The sequence below is a fragment of the Lepidochelys kempii genome, chromosome 10, assembly GCF_965140265.1.
Source record: "Lepidochelys kempii isolate rLepKem1 chromosome 10, rLepKem1.hap2, whole genome shotgun sequence".
NCBI lineage: Eukaryota > Metazoa > Chordata > Testudines > Cheloniidae > Lepidochelys > Lepidochelys kempii.
In genome coordinates, this window is record NC_133265.1 from 83,961,220 (window position 1) to 83,979,816 (window position 18,597).

Genomic DNA, 18,597 nt, shown 5'->3' on the forward strand with positions numbered 1-18,597 from the left:
AGGGAATTTATTAAGCTTACCACAAATTCTGTTAGTCTTCCTATAGGAACTGAATCTGTATTAATCTCTATAGCTTCTGATCTACTTATCAGAAGTTTGTGCAAGATGTCATACACCACTGACAGTTTCCAGTTGGCTGATGTACATAGATACGTACCAGTGGGCATTAAGATAAAACAATCTTCACCCAGCAGGGAAGCATTGATGGCCTCCAGCTGATTTGTTCGAAAATGGTGCAGACCAAATTTTTTGTGAAATATCTTCATCATATCTTTAGAATGGGAAAACGTAAAGCCTCTGAAGCGTGCTAGTGCTGGATTTTCGGATGGTGATTTTTTCAGCGGTGGGTCTAGCAGAAAAGGAAAGCCTATTAAAATTAGCATCATAATTGGTTACCAATAAAACAGTCAGATACAGAGAAATCTTACTATTTTACACTCCACACAGAGCCAAACCCTGCAGAGAATCCAGGTGATTCTCAGAGCAAAGCATCAGGATTAGAGTTTACTTTTAGACATTTTATGACCACATACAAAACAATTTCGATATGTGTGTTAGTTATGAAAAAACTGTAGCCCCAAATGGGGAGGGACGGGGGATGGACACCTTTAATTCTTTTTGCAGTTGCTAAAGCAGCACAAATTAAGACCCATGTTATAAAAATTTTACTTAAATGGGGATGTGTGTGTAAGTTAGGGAACATTTTAAATCATGCGCAATTTAGCAAATTCTCATTATGCTCCTGTTTGCATTTATAAAACAATACAGATCATTTCAAAAGTGGCTAATATACAAATCAAGATTCTTCTGTCAAACAAGGACTGTAACCTAGTGACCTAAAAGTTCAGCTAATTCCAAGGTTGACTTCAGGTTCCACTGGACATGTTTTACAATATAAAACAAAAACTGTTTTGCTTTAAGTGTAACGCAGATGACTAATTCACCACTTAACTGTTCATCACTACAAAAACATGAATTATCTAAAGAAAAATGCATGCATATAGCGCTCAAGATAGTCAAGAGAGTAGATTTTGAACTCTGTAGCACTTACATCCACATTTGGGTACTGTTTGGATTTCAGTGAATGAAAAGCACTATATCAGTGGCCCATTATATGAAATGCATAACCTTATTCTGTTAAATACCTTTTTCAAAATTGCATACATTTGTGGTGTTCATTTTTAAAGGGGCTGTTTTAAAAATCAGCGGAACAGGATTTAGTAAGTAGATATGACAGCACAGAAGGATGCAAACTGCCAGATTAGGCAACAATGAATTCCTCTTTTTAGATAAGCCTGGTCAAGGTTGGTTATGTTTTAAAATTATTCTCCCATGACGATGGTCCAATAATTTGGATGAGTTTGTAGACTACAGACAAAAACCTGTTTAATTTAAATTCTTCCACATAAAAAACAGTGAGTCAACTTCTGCAGAACACTCCAGCCCTCAGTGTTCTTGTAGCACAAAGGAGCTGTAAAAGAAAGGAAGCAGTCCTTGAGGAGTGTTCACAACATAAGGGGGCTTGCCAGGTGACATAAAGCGAACAGAATGGCTCCACTACACCCCATATCTTTAAGCATGGTGCCTCAGGAGAAGGTGTGGCCAGAACATACTGAGCTCCAGTTGGTATAACTGTCTGGAAGGGTCCCATTACATACAGGCTTGTGCAATTTAGCATAACTTCAAAGCTGCTCTAAATTACACTGCAGACTAGAATTCAAGAGCCAAAAAGAAGGCTGAAAGCCATTATAGCACCTGTGAACAAAGGGACAGATAGTCTGACCTATATCCTACCAGAAGGATTAGATTTGTTTTAAGAAGTGATGTATATGCAAATATGCTCTCTTGCACAATATAACAAAGTTAATTCCAAGTCACCTGCCTAGTTCTAATGCTTGCAGGATTGTTACTATAATAAATACATTTGTTTCAAATTTTGCAAAGCTGAAGCTGCTAGAAGTCAGAAACCTGCCCTGCAAATACACATTGCTGTGAAGTGTGATTTGATTAGACGAAAGAGCATGTTACCTAGAAATTGTGACGTTGCAATTAGTAATACACCAGTAGAAATTTCCACAACAAAATATACTTACAGTCTATCGTAAATTACTTAAATTCACCCCTCACAATACTTTTTAGCATATAATTTTTGCTATGATAAATTAATCAAAATTAGTATAATTTACCTGAGCAGTTCTTGGCTGACACCAAGATATTTGGTTTTGAAACAGGATTAGATATAGGGCTAGTTTCCTTGACTGTCGAAAATGACTTCAATAATGATTTTGCAGATTGACCTTCCCTGATAGGTTGGTATAGTGGTGTAGATGTCTTTTCATTTGCTGAAACATACAGTGGATTATCCCACCTCTCATCAAAATCATCATCAAGAACAAAATTATCAAGATCAAAGTCTATGTCCCTTGCTCCTAAATTGTCATCTCCTCCTATGTTATTAATACTAGTAGACCTTTTATTTTCAACTTTCAAAGTAGTGCTTGTTACAGGCATTTTTGAAAAGAGGCAGCTTCCATCCTTTTCCATCCTTGGTTTTTCACACCAGCTACTGTTGAAAGAGGATATCTCAGAGTGAAAGCTGAGTGATGTTCTTTCTTTGACATCCATCTTCGAAAAAGAAAGTCCTGCATTTTTTGTGATGTTGGTATCCAGGGCAGCACACTGCAAAAAATTTGATGTACCTGAGGTATCTAGGGTTTGAAGTTTTGTTGTAGAGAAGGTGCTCATATTAAGGTTTCCTTGACATTCAACAGCAACAGAAAGTTTAGAGGGAACTTTTGTAAATTTGAATGAGTTTCCTTCAGAGTTTAAGCTATACTTTTGACCTGACTGAACAGGAATGCTGTCATCCATAGAGGTAACATGCCCAGGATGGGATTTCCAGTTTGAGGCAAAGAGCATACCTAAGTCACTTTTGTTTGCATTTGCATCAATATGATTAGCTAACAGTTCTCTCCTGAAAAAACAAAACAAAACACAGAGTAGTAAGACATCATAAATTTTACAACACTCAAATATTGTCTTTTGTCTTCTGCCACCACAGGAAAAAATAAGGCTTCCTTAAAATATACAAATAAAGTGAGTTAGTTTATAACACAACTGTGCCAGAATTCTGGTGTTTAAAAATTGTAGAGCAGAGGTTCCCAAACTATTGCTGACCCCTGTGGGAGAGCAATAAGGTTATCAAGGGGGCACGAAGACCTTGGGGAAGCAGACAGGGCTCTGTGCAGGTGGTTGCAGCTGCCAGGACCAGGATCCCTGCGCACCTCACTCCCACATTGCTACACCAGTAGCAGCCACCAACAAGCAGTTACGCATTTCTGCTGGGGAGGTTGGCAGAGACTCTGCAAGCAGGGAACAGAAGGCTACACCCCAGGAATACTGACACCACTGCCAGACAAAGTCCCCTCCTCACCCTTCAGTGCAGCTCCAGGGTACAGAGCCCCATCCACTTGAACTGCCAGACAGATCCTGCGCAGGAAAAGCAGGCAGGGTCGCACACAAGGGCTAGAGTCAGAAGGATGCCCCGTCCAGCAGGAGGCCAGTACTCACATGGTACATCTCTCCATTCCCTCCCGATCCCAGGGCCCTTCAGTGCTGCCCTGTTCACCTCCCCTGCACAGGTGAGGAGTGACACAGGCAGGGAGCTGGTTCCTGCAGCCAAGACTGCCTGACTGCTGAAGGGAACAGAAGCCCCCTCCTGACTCCAGCCTTTCAGCACCCCACCTGTCCCCCATGGTTACAGGGTACTCCTCCCCCATAACCCCATTGAAAAGAGGGGGTATGTGCATGGGACATGAATCTCTGAAGTGGGGCTTAGCAAAAAAAAGTTTGGGAACCTTTTCACAAGCTAGAAAATTTCCTATTCTCCAACAGCCAAAGACAAAACCAAAAAAACGGTCCAGACAAATGAAGCAGCTTTGAAGAAGCTTTAAGTGCAGCTTTGATTTGTTAAAGGGCCTAATAGGAGCTTCCATATCCATATTTTGCTCTATGGAATGTTTCTTGATTTGTAAAGCCAACTGTACAAAAAGAAGAGAGTGCAATGGCTGGCTTCAGGAACCACCACTCACCTCTCCAGACTCCTAGACAGTCAGGATTACTGGTCAGAGAGAGGATGAAATGAAAACAAGTTCTTATTTGCACAACCTCTCTCACTTCTAGGTTACTCTGCAATTCTACACTGCTTGGCAGAGGGTAAAAAACAAAAAATCTGTCAAGTATCTTGCTGAATTAGACTACTGGGTTTGAAATTTGTAACAATGGCTGAACAGAGACAGACGTTATTAAATCCAAACCAGGTAAGAGCAAATGTAACAGTACCACTGGGGGCGGGGGGAAGGAGGTGGGAGAGTGAGAGTGGTAGTTAGATATAACAAATTATATAATCTCTGGATTTTTAGAAATCACTTTTTCCAGATGTAAAAACTTATACCTGCTTAAGACAGTATTTGTTACTATTTTGTTTTTTCTGCTTCTGTTTTGTTTCCTGACAGTATTAAGTTAAAGACCAAAAGCATTCCATTTGTATTTTTTTTTTCTTTACTGTAAATTATGTAGACAGCTTTTCTTGATTCTCAAAATAGAAGACAGTTCTGTGAATATGCTTAATCATTCTGACACTGACCCAACAGACCTCTATCAGATTGAGTTAGCTGACTAATTTAGGCCCCAATCCTGCAAATATATGCTTAATTTTACTTGTTTAACCCCCTTGAAGTCAAGGGACTACAAACATGCTTAAAGTCAAACGTGCATAAGCATTTGCTATACCTGCACCCTGGAGATTCTGAGATCAAAGATACAGTATTGAGATCTGAGTAGTTATCAGATATCTTAAGAAAAAGGAAAAACTTTTTATGGAAGAAAAACTGTTCATACTTTATTTTTATAATTTTTTAAACTCGTCTTTTGTTATGAATCTCAATTATTAAGAAATGATAAATAAAAAGAAAAAACCTTACTTTCAATTAAAAAGTAAAATAATTAAATGTCCTAGCAAAAAGATTTAAATCCTTGGTTTTGCTACCAGCATGACACTGAAGTAATGTTATAAATAGATAATCCTCGAACACAGTTGGAGGGGGAAATAGTTTTAATAGTTTAATAATTATGGGCCTCAATTTGAAGAAAATGAAAATAATATGCTTGAGCTATATTATTTTCCCTATCTATTTCTTAAAGACTTAAAAGATTGGGATTGTTTACTTAAGAAAGGAGAATAAGAAGGGACATTATAAAAATATATAAAATAATGAACGGTGTAGAAAAGGTAGATTGGGAGCTTGTATTCTCCTGTCTCGTAACACAAGAAAAAAAACTGGGAACTTCAAACCAATAAAACGAATACTTTTCACACAATGCATAATTAGACTATAGAACCATTGGCACAACAAGATTAAAAACAGGATTAGACAGACAATTATAGGAAAAACTAGTATATCTAGAGTCATAATTGTTAATCCAACAAAAATGTTGGCAGGAATATTAAACCTCATGCTTCAGGACTTAAGGCAATCTCTAACTATTAGAAACCAGGGTTAGACTTAATGCAGAGGGCAGATTATCCCATTTCTGCCTACCACAGGGGTTCTTCCTCTGATGTGTCTGGTACTGGGCACTGTCAGAGAAAGGATAATGGACTAGCTGGACCTCAAATTTGATTCAGTCTGGCAGTTTCTGTTCTTACAGATCCCTAATTATTCTATCCAAAAAGAGTTAACACTTCTACACCATTGAAAAGATCATTTCATTTACCCAGGAATATTAACTTGTTTAAAAATATTAACTGCCACCTTACCAGTCTGATAGAAAACACATACAATCAAAAAGAAAAGGAGTACTTGTGGCACCTTAGAGACTAACAAATTTATTTGAGCAGCTCACGAAAGCTTATGCTCAAATAAATTTGTTAGTCTCTAAGGTGCCACAAGTCCTCCTTTTCTTTTTGCGAATACAGACTAACACAGCTGCTACTCTGAAACATACAATCAAGATGCTGATGCGCACAAAAATGCAGAAGTAGTACTAAAGACTCCTAATTAAAACACACCTGAGACTTCTCTGTTGAAGAAGGTCATTCCCACAAGACAAAGACTTAAGTTCATATATTGGGATAGAATCTACTAGTTTACAGATGTCCTCCATCACACTGAAGAGATGCTGTTCCAAACTTAAGAATTCATCTGCAAAGTAATATAGTATACATTTAATAAAGTTTTAATTATGTGATGTCAATATTTTCCCCAAATGGCAAAGAAAAATGTAATATGTATAAAAGTTTAAACTGCTTATTTGGTATATTTTAAAGTTATGTAATTATTAGCAATCAAAAGACTATTTCTATGCATGCAACATTAAATTTTAAGCTATATATACATACATACTTTTTTTTTGCGCCCATGGAACTGGTTTTTAATGCAGTTGCACAGGTGGAACCCAGGGCACAATTTGGCCCTAACATTGAAAGTTGGCAAACTGTTTTGTTGATGGTGCACAAGAAAAAAATATGATCAACCTCTGTCTCTCAGAGTCTGGCTTCCAGAATAGTACTGTTAACTAACCCACATTGCACATATGTTTTTAGTAATGTTGAATGTGTAACTTCATATATGAAATATGTAAAGCCTGAGAGAGTTTATATTACTCTGAGCCATAACTTGTTATATGCCTGGACTGTCTGTTTAAATTTGCAGTCTTAATGTTGCACCAATGGTAAAACCTTATCTTCAATACAAGAATTGAAAAATTCTTTACAAATGTTAATTTAGCTCAACGCTCCTTATAAAATGAGTATGATCTCCATAGTTAAAAAAAAGGGGGGGGCAAGCATTAAAAATTAAGAGGAAACATTTTCTAGAGTGATCACTTTGAGAACTCAGTTTGACGCCTTGTGAGTGCTCATCACTTCAGAAAATCAGGCCCAAGATATCCCTGGCAGGGCACCCAGGAACAGATAGCCTCAAAAGAGTCCAGTGATTCTGGCTAAGTGATGTGCTCAAGGTTACATAGCAAGTAAATGGTAGAATCAGGAACGGAACTCCAAATCTCCTGCCTCCCAGTCCTGTGCTTTAACCACTAGCAAATGCTCATTCCTGTAGCACAGTAGATGAAGAAAATGAGAACAAAAGGAATTGCACACCCTTCAAGAGACATTTAATGCATAGATGTTTCAGCTGAAGTGTTTCTTATACCTGCATGCTCTATACTGGTCCCACTGGTAGGCTGCTTTCTGATGATTTTCCCAGGTTTTGACAGACTGTTATCAATCATTAATTTTCCATCTACAGCAGGTTCTTTGAAAATATTACTAATATTAAAATGAAAAGTCATTAAAACACATATCAATAAATCAAATTATTTTCACGGGAGGAGAAATTAATTTGCATGCTTAGGATAACAGTTTTATGCACTATGCATATTACACAAAACTACTTAACTCTCAAAAACGAGTGAACCCCAAGTAAATAATTGAGTAACTCCATCTTCCACCCACCTGATTCACAACCAAATTAGGCCCTTGATACAGGCTTGGCTAGGGTGGAAATGGTGCTTCCTGTGAAGCTAACACCACTCTGAGCATAGTAGAAGACTGCATTTCATGACATTCATTATTGCCAATTGCTACACTGCCATTCGTTCAAGAAACAAGGTCTCAAGTCTATTCATTCACCCAGTCAATTCAGCCAGTAACATTTTAACAAGTGGAGATTTTAGGACTAGCATCCTTTTTTAACCTGTTTAAACCATCCTAGTGATAAACATTTGCTATAGTGAATTTTGTTTTACCTAATGTTTTTTATAGAAGATGAGGAAGAAAGCACTTCTTCCTCTGGAGAGGGTGGAATGAAATCTAGGTAATCATCCTCCTCAATTCCAGTGTAATCAGGAGTCTCATCCGATCCTTTAGCCAGTTCCTTCAACGCATAGCTATTCTTCTCACCCTCATTTAGCTTTTGTTTGCCATTATGCTGTTTTTTACTGAGAGCTGAAACAGAAGAGAGATGTTGGGCAAGGTTATAACCTTTTCTTCATTTTGGAAATAACCAAAGACGCAACTGAAAAAAAGAACAATGAAGCTTTACTACCTAGGATTCTATATATTTCAAATGGAGTTTACTATTTCTCAGCTTTAATAAATGATACAGACTCTATTCCCACAACAATGTTCTTTTGCATAAAAAGCAAATCCCTCCAAAATAATTTTAAATAAGTGGCTTAGAAAACTGGGGCATTACAAAGGACAAAAATGGTGCTTCTTCAAACACAACTTCTATAAAGTACATCTTGCAGATTTTTCTTATTATAGTACAAGTGTCTTCTCAAGAGCTGAAACTTCAAAACATTACTGAGTAGTTACATCTTCTATAGCTGAACTAGAAAACTAACCTTATAAACAGAAGCCATCTCCATAATATGGATTAGGTATTATAGATTTTTACAGTTTATGTATTCTTCCCTCATTTGTAGTGTAAGACAGAAGTTCCCAAACTGGGGCACACAAAGAGGTTATCGAGGGGTACAAAGACTTGACAGGGTGCACTGGAGGTCCGGAGTCAGCAGGGGACTCTGTACAAATTGGAAGTAGATGGGGCTCTATACAGGTGGTCTCAGCTGCCAGGACCAGGCTCCCTGTCTTTTTTGCTGCTCCACTGTCACAGCTGCAGCAGCCACCAATGGACAGTTACCTTCCTCTACTGGGGTAGCACCAGGGACTATGTGAGCAGGGAGCGGAAAGCTGAACTACTGACTCTTCCCTGCCAGTCAAAGCCCCCTGCTGACGCCAACCCTTCAGCACAGTTCTAGGGCACAGAGCCCTGTCCTCTGCTGGAAAGAGCCTATGCAGGGGAAGCTGATGGAGCTGTGCTCAAGGGCTGGGGTCAGCAAGGAACTCTGTTCAGCAGGGGGCCAGTACTCAAGGAGTGCAGCTGTCTGCTCCCCTCCTGACAGGCAAGGAACTGAGTCCAGGCAGCTGAGACCAAATGACCACTGCAGGAACCAGGTGGCTTCCTCAACTGCCATATGGTGAGTTTTTCCCCCGTCACTCCTCCAGGAGATTTCGGGCACCCCTCATGAGTACAGGGCACCCCTCTCCCCTTAGAAAAAGGGTGTGCATGCATAGGACATGAATCTCCAAACGGGGGTTCAGCCAAAAAAAAAAATGTTTGGGAATCTCTGGTATACAGAAGATGTTTCTGCTCTAAGGCCCAAATCTATACACTTTTTTTGCACTGGTATAACTATTTCTTGTTAGGTGTGCAATATTTTTTAAATGAGAGAGTCATACCAATACAACCCTTAGTGTAGACACAGTTATACTAGCATAAAGATACCATATACAGGTAAAGCCTATTTCCCTTCTTGTATGAGAAGAGTTATACCAGTATAAAGCATCTTTATTCTGATATAACTGCATCCATGCTGGGGGGGGAGGGGAGGTGGCAAGCGAGGGGGGCAGAGGGAAGTGTACCATTTTAAAGCAGCACAATGTGTGTTTAGACAAGACCTATTATCTATTCTAATTACTTGCCCTCCCTATTGTGAGAATTAAATGAGGTATCTTTAGCAAAATATGGATTCTTCAGAAATGTGAGAAATCACATCCTGACTACTGAGGTGGTTTTTGTTATTCCCTGTGCCATTAAGATATTACAGTCTAAGGATAAAGTACCTATTCCTTTCCATAAGGAAAATGAAGAATAAGAATCTACCCTATGTAACAATCAAGAAACATTAAGCACAAAAAGAAAAGGAGTACTTGTGGCACCTTAGAGATTAACAAATTTATTTAGAGGCTAAAGCAAACAATGAGCAGCTAAGCAGGAAACAGCTCAAAGTTAACGGATAGTAAACTCCCCATTTCATGCACTTTTTAAATGTAATGGATTAAAATGCCGTGATACAGATTAATTTCTATTACTCAATATTTCCCATAGTCACACTGAACTATAAATGGAAACTGAAAGCACTTGCAATGAATTAAAATTGGGAGTCTAATTTCACTGCAGCATCTGCAAGTGCCTCTTTTTTTCCTGAATGCTACTCCAGGAGATCTTCCTTCTCCAACAGTACATTATAGGGCTTACTGGTTTTTCCCCAGGAGTGAAAGTCCATTGTCAAACAGAGGTTCTAAACATCAGTGATGGCACTTTCTACAACAAAATCCATATGCTACACACTTAGACCCTGATTTTCAGCTCCCTGATTTGACTTTAGTTAGAGTGGTGAGGGCTAGGCACTTCTGAGAATCAGACCCTTAGTGTGTAGACCTGAAAATAGTCCTCTAAGTTTATTATGAGATCAGGCCAATTTTATTTGAAATATTACATATAAAATACATTAAGAGAATGCATTACCTGTATGAGTTTCTTCTTTTTCGTCACTCAGAATAGTTTCTGTAGACAACTTTTTCTCATGAAGATCTTCACCTAAAAGTCTTTTACAATCTTTGGGATCTGAAACATCAAGACAAATCAAAGATCTGTTTGATAGAGCTGGCTGTTTGTCATTCAGTGATTTTTCATCATTCTCAGAAAGACAATGTTTTGACAGTCGTTGCTCACTGTTCACAGTCCTGGATGCCTTAGATAATCTAACTGTACAGGAATTGGATATTTGAAGAGTCTTGCTGGGTTTTACAATTGGATTTTTGGGGGACAAAACCAATGATTTTGAGTTTTGTTTACCAGATATATCAAAGTCATTTATGTCATCCCAGTCATCTTCTATAGTAATAATGGAGTCATCTGAACAATTGTGGTCTACTTTCTGGGAAGCAGAATCACCTGGTTTCTTGCTTACATTCTCTTCCTTTCTAGGAGGTAAATCATTTGAAACTTGCTGGGAACATTCAAAAGAATTTAACGATATCCAGTTTGGACAAAGTTGTTGTATTTCGTGCTGTTTGGATGTCTTCTCAAAGAGGTCATTGATTTTTATCTGCTTATCCTTTGATGTGGGAAAAGATGCAACAGATTTAGTCTGGAAAGTATTAACGTCCTTCTCCTTCAATGCAGAGCTCTTTGTAACACTGAAACAGTTTATGGATACAGCATTACCTGGAGCACTTTTCTTTTTGAAAGTGAAACCTCTGCAAAATAAAATGGATTTTTTCAGAGTTTTTAACATTGTAAAATTTACTTATTTTTGGAAAAACAAAAATAAAGCTACATTTCATCAACATCAAAAATCCCTTCACACGACCAAATATCAAAAGTGTGCACTTAACATAACTGAGAAGCTATTGGTAGCTATTTTTTCTGAATTCTATATTTCAGTCTCACACATAGGCATTCTAGCTTTTAATGGATTATAGTATTTATTTTATGTGGATTAAGCACCCTAAATGCCACAGATTATGATTTATGTCCATAATTATGTATCTTAAGTCATTTTAACCAAGTGTTACAAGGTGCTGCGCACACAAGGCTCCCTCCGACTAGAATGGAAGTTGTGGGTGCTAACAGAACCTCTGAAAATCAGGCCATTTGGCCTTAAGTATCATGACTTTTGCTTTGAACATCACTCAGATGTTAAGAAGTTTACTTCAATATTGATAAAAACATTTTTCATACTTTGATACTCAGTAGCATAAAGCAGCATGTCACCAGAAGTAGTGGTCTGGATTCCATGCAGTTAGTAAGAAAATTATACTTTAGTTTGATTGTAGTGAGTGTAGTTTTTCCATGCCAATTAAACAATAAGCCTATCTTGGCCACTCCATGGAAGCCCACACAATCCATTCTACTTAGGAGACACAGAAGAATATTTTTAAAAAAACCCAGAAGCAGGCCCTCTGTTTAATTTTCTGCATCAACTTTAAGCAGAGAAATTGTAAAAAAAAAAAAAAAAAAGACCAGAACCCAAACTGACAAAAGTTGACAACCATGGTACTTTTCTTTGTTACTTTTGATGATGAGCAGCAAGCTAGACTGATACTTACGCTGCTTTATGTTTTGGAAGAGCTAGTTTATTGTGAGTTCCTTTTGCTGAATGAAGCTCTAGCTGCTTCTGGAGGTTGTTCTGTGGAAGATCAGCCATGCTATCCAAAAAAAAAAAAAAGACGATTTAAGGTATTACATTAAGAATATCACTGGCTACACAAACTCTCCTATGGGTTCAAACTAAGAAGGCTTTTTGAAATTTTGCCACCTACAGGCTATTTTTGTGGAAGAGTGATATACTGGGCATTGATGATTACAAGTGTAAATATGGACAGTAAGAGTGCTAACAATCTTTGACAGATTACGGTATATACATTGCTTCCCTAATAAGACCAAAAAATTCATCCTATCATCATCATAACAGGAAAGGTTAACAGTTAAAGTAAAATAAGACCATATAAGAGACATACACAGTAGGCTAATTTAAAAGTAAGCAGAGCTCTGTGAACAAAAGGACATTTAAGTTTGTTAAATTGTAAAGTGCTACGGAATCTTTCATGATGAAAGGTGCTATGTAAGTGTAAGTGATTACACAGCACATTTCCGATTCAAGACATTACTTGTGAGTGACCAATAAAGCAAAGTTATTGTTATGCCAAGCTGAAATTGTTTGGCCATTTATGTGGATTTTTAGAAAAGGCATAAGCAGGACCCATTTAATGCCTCCCTCCAAGATCAACTTCTCTGTTCAGGTACTGTAGCACCTCTTATGTGGAAATGTCATCACCACCAATTGGCTCAAGTCATGGTGCAGCTTAAAACTGAAAACATGAATTAATATGAACTAGGTTAAAAAACAGAAACCCTTAACAGTCAGGCTTAAACCATTATTGGTAGTGGCTGAGTCAAGAGAGTACCAAAATACCAAAGTGCAACTGTCATCACACCAGAATATTATGGACCGTTCAGAGTGGCATACCAAGAGGACCTGGTTTCAGAGTGGTTTCCGATGAAGTGAGCTGTAGCTCACGAAAGCTCATGCTCCAATAAATTGGTTAGTCTCTAAGGTGCCACAAGTACTCCTTTTCTTTTTGCGAATACAGACTAACAAGGCTGTTTCTCTGAAAAAAGGAAAGGAGTACCTGTGGCACTTTAGAGACTAACATTTATTTGAGCATAAGCTTTTGTGAGCTACAGCATCTGATGAAGTGAGCTGTAGCTTATGCTCAAATAAATTTGTTAGTCTCTAAGGTGCCTCAAGTCCTCCTTTTCTTTTTGTGATGTTTGAGGACTTGTCTACCTTAAAAGACTATCAAAAGTTTGAACATGATCATGAACCGCACCAGATAACAAAGAGGGCCACAGTGTGGTAGCCTGCAGAAAGGAGGGCAAATCACATTCTGCCGGGTCAGCAAAATGCAATTGAATTCCGAGTCTGACACGTTGCCCCAAACTGTTGTTCTGTGGTGACGTGCGCTGGCAAACGGCTGCCATGTTTCACCCCAAGGATCCTGTCAGCTTAGCAGCAACTGAAGCCATCCTTGTCAGACTCGGGGCCTTCGGGATCCTTGTCAGACTCGGGGCCTTCGGGATCCTTGTCAGACTCGGGGCCTTCGGGATCCTTCACGGCAGCCACAGCAGATGCTCTGGGGACATGCTGTTGCAGTTAGGCAGAAGCTTCGTGGCCTTTTCGGGGGGAGGGAGAGCTCAGTGGTTTGAGCATTAGCCCGCTAAACCCAGGGTCGTGAGTTCAATCCTTGAGGGGGCCATTTAGGGATCTGGGGCAAAAACTGGGGATTGGCCCTGCTTTGAGCAGGGGGTTGGACTAGATGACCTCCTGAGGTCTCTTCCAGCCCTGATAATCTAGGATTTTCCTCCCGAGCGGCCCGGCGCGTCCCCGCCCCGTTCGGTGGCTCGAAGGCAGGGCTCCTGCCGCGGCCTGCCCCCCGAGCGCCTCTCCCCGTGGGGCAGGCGGGGGCCACCGCCAAGGCGCTGGTGCCAGGCCGGGGGCCGTTTCTGGGGCAGCCTCCCCCCCGCCCCCCGGGACCCCCCCCCCCCCGAGCCAGCTAGGGCGAGGAGCGGGAGCAGGCTCGAGGGGGCCCTGACCGGCCGGCCGGCGGGAGCCGCGGCCACCGACCGTGCCTGTGTTAGCGCCGGGCCCTTCCCCGGCCCCGGGCCCAGGCCCGGCCCCGCTGCCCCCTCACCTGTCCCAGCCGCGCGGCGCGGCGCGGCGCGGCCCGGCCCGGCCCCCTCCTGGGCCCCCGCGCGCCCCGCTCCCTTCGCATTTGGCGCCAACCCACCTCCCCAGAGTGCGGCTTCCCCATTGGCTGCAGGACTCGGGGGGAAGTGACGACAGAACGCTTCCGTCCCCTCCCCCCAGGGCAGCGGCCAGCAGCGCTTTAGGGGTGTGCACGGTCAGCGCAGGCCGGCCGGGCGTTCTGGGTGATTCCATTGCAGGGCGGGGGGGAGCACAAGTTTGGGGCCATTCCATTCTGGAGTGGAGGGGGAGCTAACTAATTTCAAGACTGGTTTCAGAGTAACAGCCGTGTTAGTCTGTATTCGCAAAAAGAAAAGGAGGACTTGTGGCACCTTAGAGACTAACCAATTTATTAGAGCATGAGCTTTCGTGAGCTACAGCTCACTTCCTCGGATGCATATCGTGGAAACTGCAGCAGGCTTTATATATACACAGAGAATGGGACTGTCCGTTCTGGCGCGACTTCAGGGCGAACTTATTCTGGACATGGGGGTGGGTCAGGATCACTCCATTCTGCAACTGGCGGCGGGGGGGAGGTCAGGATCACTCCATTCTGCCGCTGGGGGTGTGTGTGTGTGTGTGAGGATCATTCCATTCTGCAGCGGGGGGGCGGTTTGGTGGTGTCAGGATCACTCCATTCTGCAGCTGGGGGGGGTTGGGTGGTGTCAGGATCACTCCATTCTGCAGCGGGGGGGCGGTTTGGTGGTGTCAGGATCACTCCATTCTGCAGCTGGGGGTGTGTGTGTGTGTGTGTGTGAGAGAGGATCATTCCATTCTGCAGCTGGGGGGGGTTGGGTGGTGTCAGGATCTCTCCATTCTGCAGCTGGGGGGGGGGTTTGGTGGTGTCAGGATCACTCCATTCTGCAGCTGGGGGGGGTTGGGTGGTGTCAGGATCTCTCCATTCTGCAGCTGGGGGGGGGGGTTTGGTGGTGTCAGGATCACTCCATTCTGCAGCTGGGGGGGGTTGGGTGGTGTCAGGATCACTCCATTCTGCAGCTGGGGGGGGGGGGTTTGGTGCTGTCAGGATCACTCCCTCTGCAGCTGGGGGGGGGGGGTTTGGTGGTGTCAGGGTCACTCCATTCTGCATCTGGGGGAGTTGGTGGTGTCAGGGTCACTCCATTCTGCATCTGGGGGAGTTGGTGGTGTCAGGGTCACTTCATTCTGCAGCTGGCGGGGGGGGTCAAGGTCACTCCATTCTGCAGCTGGCGGCGGGTTCTGGACCACATCATTCTGGGTGGGTTGTTTGGTGGCTATTCCATATTCCCCACCCTGACCACCCCCCTGGAACGGGGATGCAGCCCGTCCCCAGTCTGTGGCATTGCCCTTCCTGCCAGCCCGGGCGGTTTGCTGTTGGGGCGTCACGGGGTGAACAGGGCTCAGCCTCGATCGGCAGGGCCTGCTCAGAGGGCAGTGCTGAGCCCCTTACGGCCAGGGTCGTGACCTAGGCCGGGGCCCTGCTGACTTGTTATCCGTGGAGAGGATAAGGAGTGCCCTGGGAATCAGGGTGTCACTTAGCCTGGGCTGCAATACAGCAGAGCGTCCCCGGCCCCCCACCCTTCAGCTTCACCCTGGCGCGCAGACGGTGCATGGTGAAGCCAGGCCTTGGAGAGCTCTGAGTCGGCTCTGGTGTACGCCAGAAGCTGTGCAGACTCAAAAGACAGGGTGTGCAGAGGTCACATAAAGCCACTTTTGTGACACCCTCAATCTCTGTCCCAGGTGCAGGAACAGAGGAACAGACAGGATATGTTTCATATCTGACACAGATGGAGTGGAGCGTTTGTGGGAAACTGAGCACTAGGTTTAGGGATATAGGGCTTGTCAGACCAGATTGGCCCAGGGTCCCTCTAGTCCAGTGTCCTGCCTCTTGATAGTGCCCAGCACGAGCTGCTTCAGAGAAAGGTGCAATAACCCTTAGTGGACAAAGAGAGGAAGTTACTCTCTAGCCCTGGGCAGTTAGGCAATTTCAAACAAATAAGGACAATTCACAAAAGCAGCCAAAATCTTTTGGAATTGTTAATTCTCTTCACACAGGAAGCCTGCTATAGAAAATACAAAGGCATGATAGCCAGTACAATGGGAAATGTCAGATAAATTATATACACAAACACAGGTATATATATTATCTGAAAAATGGGGTTCTCATCAGGTAACTGACTGTGTAATTTCCATACCTTGGGTCAAGCTCTGCCTTTTAATGTGCACATGTGGCTCCCTGGAAATATGGATTTTACACTAATACACGATTTGCCAAATCTGATTTATGTACAGAACTGATTATTCATCTGAGGCTCAGAATCTCTGCTTTCCACACACACCCACAAAGCAACTCAGCCATAGAAATGGTTGGGAAATGTTCAGCTAGAGACTATTTTAAATCTTTCCATGTTTATAATCGCAAACTTCAATAAGGATAAGTTGCAGGGTCCTGCACTTAGGACGGAAGAACCCAATGCACAGCTACAGACTAGGGACCGAATGGCTAGGCAGCAATTCTGCGGAAAAAGACCTAGGGGTGACAGTGGATGAGAAGCTGGATATGAGTCAGCAGTGTACCCTTGTTGCCAAGAAGGCCAATGGCATTTTGGGATGTATAAGTAGGGGCATAGCGAGCAGATCGAGGGACGTGATCGTCCCCCTCTATTCAACATTGGTGAGGCCTCATCTGGAGTACTGTGTCCAGTTTTGGGCCCCACACCACAAGAAGGATGTGGATAAATTGGAAAGAGTCTAGCGAAGGGCAACAAAAAATGATTAGGGGTCTGGAACACATGACTTATGAGGAGAGGCTGAGGGAACTGGGATTGTTTAGTCTGCAGAAGAGAAGACTGAGGGGGGATTTGATAGCTACTTTCAACTACCTGAGAGGTGGTTCCAGAGAGGATGGTTCTAGACTATTCTCAGTGGTAGAAGAGGACAGGACAAGGAGTAATGGTCTCAAGTTGCAGTGTGGGAGGTTTAGGTTGGATATTAGGAAAACCTTTTTCACTAGGAGGGTGGTGAAACACTGGAATGCGTTGCTTAGGGAGGTGGTGGAATCTCCTTCCTTAGAAGTTTTTAAGGTCAGGCTTGACAAAGCCCTGGCTGGGATGATTTAATTGGGGATTGGTCCTGCTTTTGAGCAGGGGGTTGGACTAGATGACCTCCTGAGGTCCCTTCCAACCCTGATATTCTATGATTCTATACTATTTTGAAGACTAAACCTGCGGCTGCCTGAATACTCACAAATAACTAATAATATGACCCAAACTGTTGATGCCCTAAACAATGGCTGATGGCATGTAAGGATTCAGATTCAGAAATAACAGTAGCACAAAGCTGCTTGGTTTATTCATTAAATTATTTGCAAATCTTCTTTCGTCCTAGTCTAACAGCTCTGCCTCAGACTCTGGAACTCAAATTCAGCCCTGGCATAACCTGGATGGGAACTGTAGCTGTTGCCACCAGACCAGAGAGATTGTGTAATTTGCCTGAGGTCACACAGGAAGTCTGTGGTAGCCCAAAGGATAAAATCTGAATTTCTCAACTCTCATTTCTGTGATTTAACTACAAAACCATCTTTTCCATCTTCATTGGCATATTTCTATTCTCAAAGCAGATAAACTCAAGTAATAGGGAAAGCCTGAACTTGGAGACTTTACATATTTTTCCACATCTGACACATTGTCTCTGTGATTAACTGTTTTGCTAAATACTGTACTAACTAAATACTGTACTATTCTTAGCCGATAAATAACCTCCCAATTGTCATCACTATAGCTTCTCACATCACCCTTTGTGTTTCTTTGAAAGAGCACTTTGTAGACCACCTAGCATTAAATTCGCATGGCAGCAGCTCAAAAACACTGTGCTATCCAATTTTTAAACAAAAGCAATTATGAAAACATTACAGCTGCACTCCTTTGCATCACTCGTTTTGTTTGCAGTTGGTGAATAAAGGACATCATTATGCTGAAAGCGTGATTTATCATGAATTGCTGCATTAAGGCTCTGACAACCACCTGAGATTTCACGGAAAGGAAAGCCATTGGGATTCTTTCAGGTGTCCCAGTGAGGCATTCATTCACGGGACCCCTAGTGGCACTCAGAAGGTTGCTGTTCAGAACTGGCTTTTAGGGGACTTCAAAGGGATTCATGTCTAATACACTATATGGCACAATTTTCAACACCCAGCAAACCCTAGTTTTGCTGGGGGAAGTTGGGCAGAGACGGGGGGAAAGGGGCAGAAAGTGTCCACATCCCAACCTGAATCCCGCTTGTGGTGCTGGCACATGACCCTTCTGTGACTGCTATTGCAGCCTCTCGGCTGTTCTAGGGGCTGTGGGCAGCAGTCAAGCCTGCTGATTAAACATTTGCCTTTCCCCAGTTTGCCCCAAGATTTCCTCTGCACTACAGCGGTCACCAGAGATCTGCTCCAGAGCGCACACAGCCTGTGTGGCCTTC

The 18,597-nt window shown here is 42.4% G+C and overlaps 1 protein-coding gene across 2 annotated transcripts in view; it reads right to left on the reverse strand.

Moving 5' to 3' along the window:
• The window catches only part of BLM (BLM RecQ like helicase), a 34,137-nt gene extending 19,950 nt beyond the window's left edge, over window positions 1–14,187 (reverse strand). The window contains exons 1-8 of one of the 2 annotated variants that reach the window (XM_073304563.1): window positions 14,105–14,187; window positions 11,960–12,058; window positions 10,374–11,107; window positions 7,807–8,005; window positions 7,212–7,327; window positions 6,071–6,203; window positions 2,187–2,974; window positions 158–349 (exon numbers count right to left, since the gene is read on the reverse strand). In XM_073304563.1, the coding sequence (XP_073160664.1) occupies window positions 158–349; window positions 2,187–2,974; window positions 6,071–6,203; window positions 7,212–7,327; window positions 7,807–8,005; window positions 10,374–11,107; window positions 11,960–12,057 (2,260 nt within the window). In that variant the 5' untranslated portion in view covers window position 12,058; window positions 14,105–14,187. Of the gene's footprint in view, window positions 1–157; window positions 350–2,186; window positions 2,975–6,070; window positions 6,204–7,211; window positions 7,328–7,806; window positions 8,006–10,373; window positions 11,108–11,959; window positions 12,059–13,243; window positions 13,848–14,104 lie in introns of those variants that run through there. The other variant, XM_073304564.1, reaches the window with a different exon arrangement.
• Window positions 14,188–18,597: the final 4,410 nt, after the last annotated feature.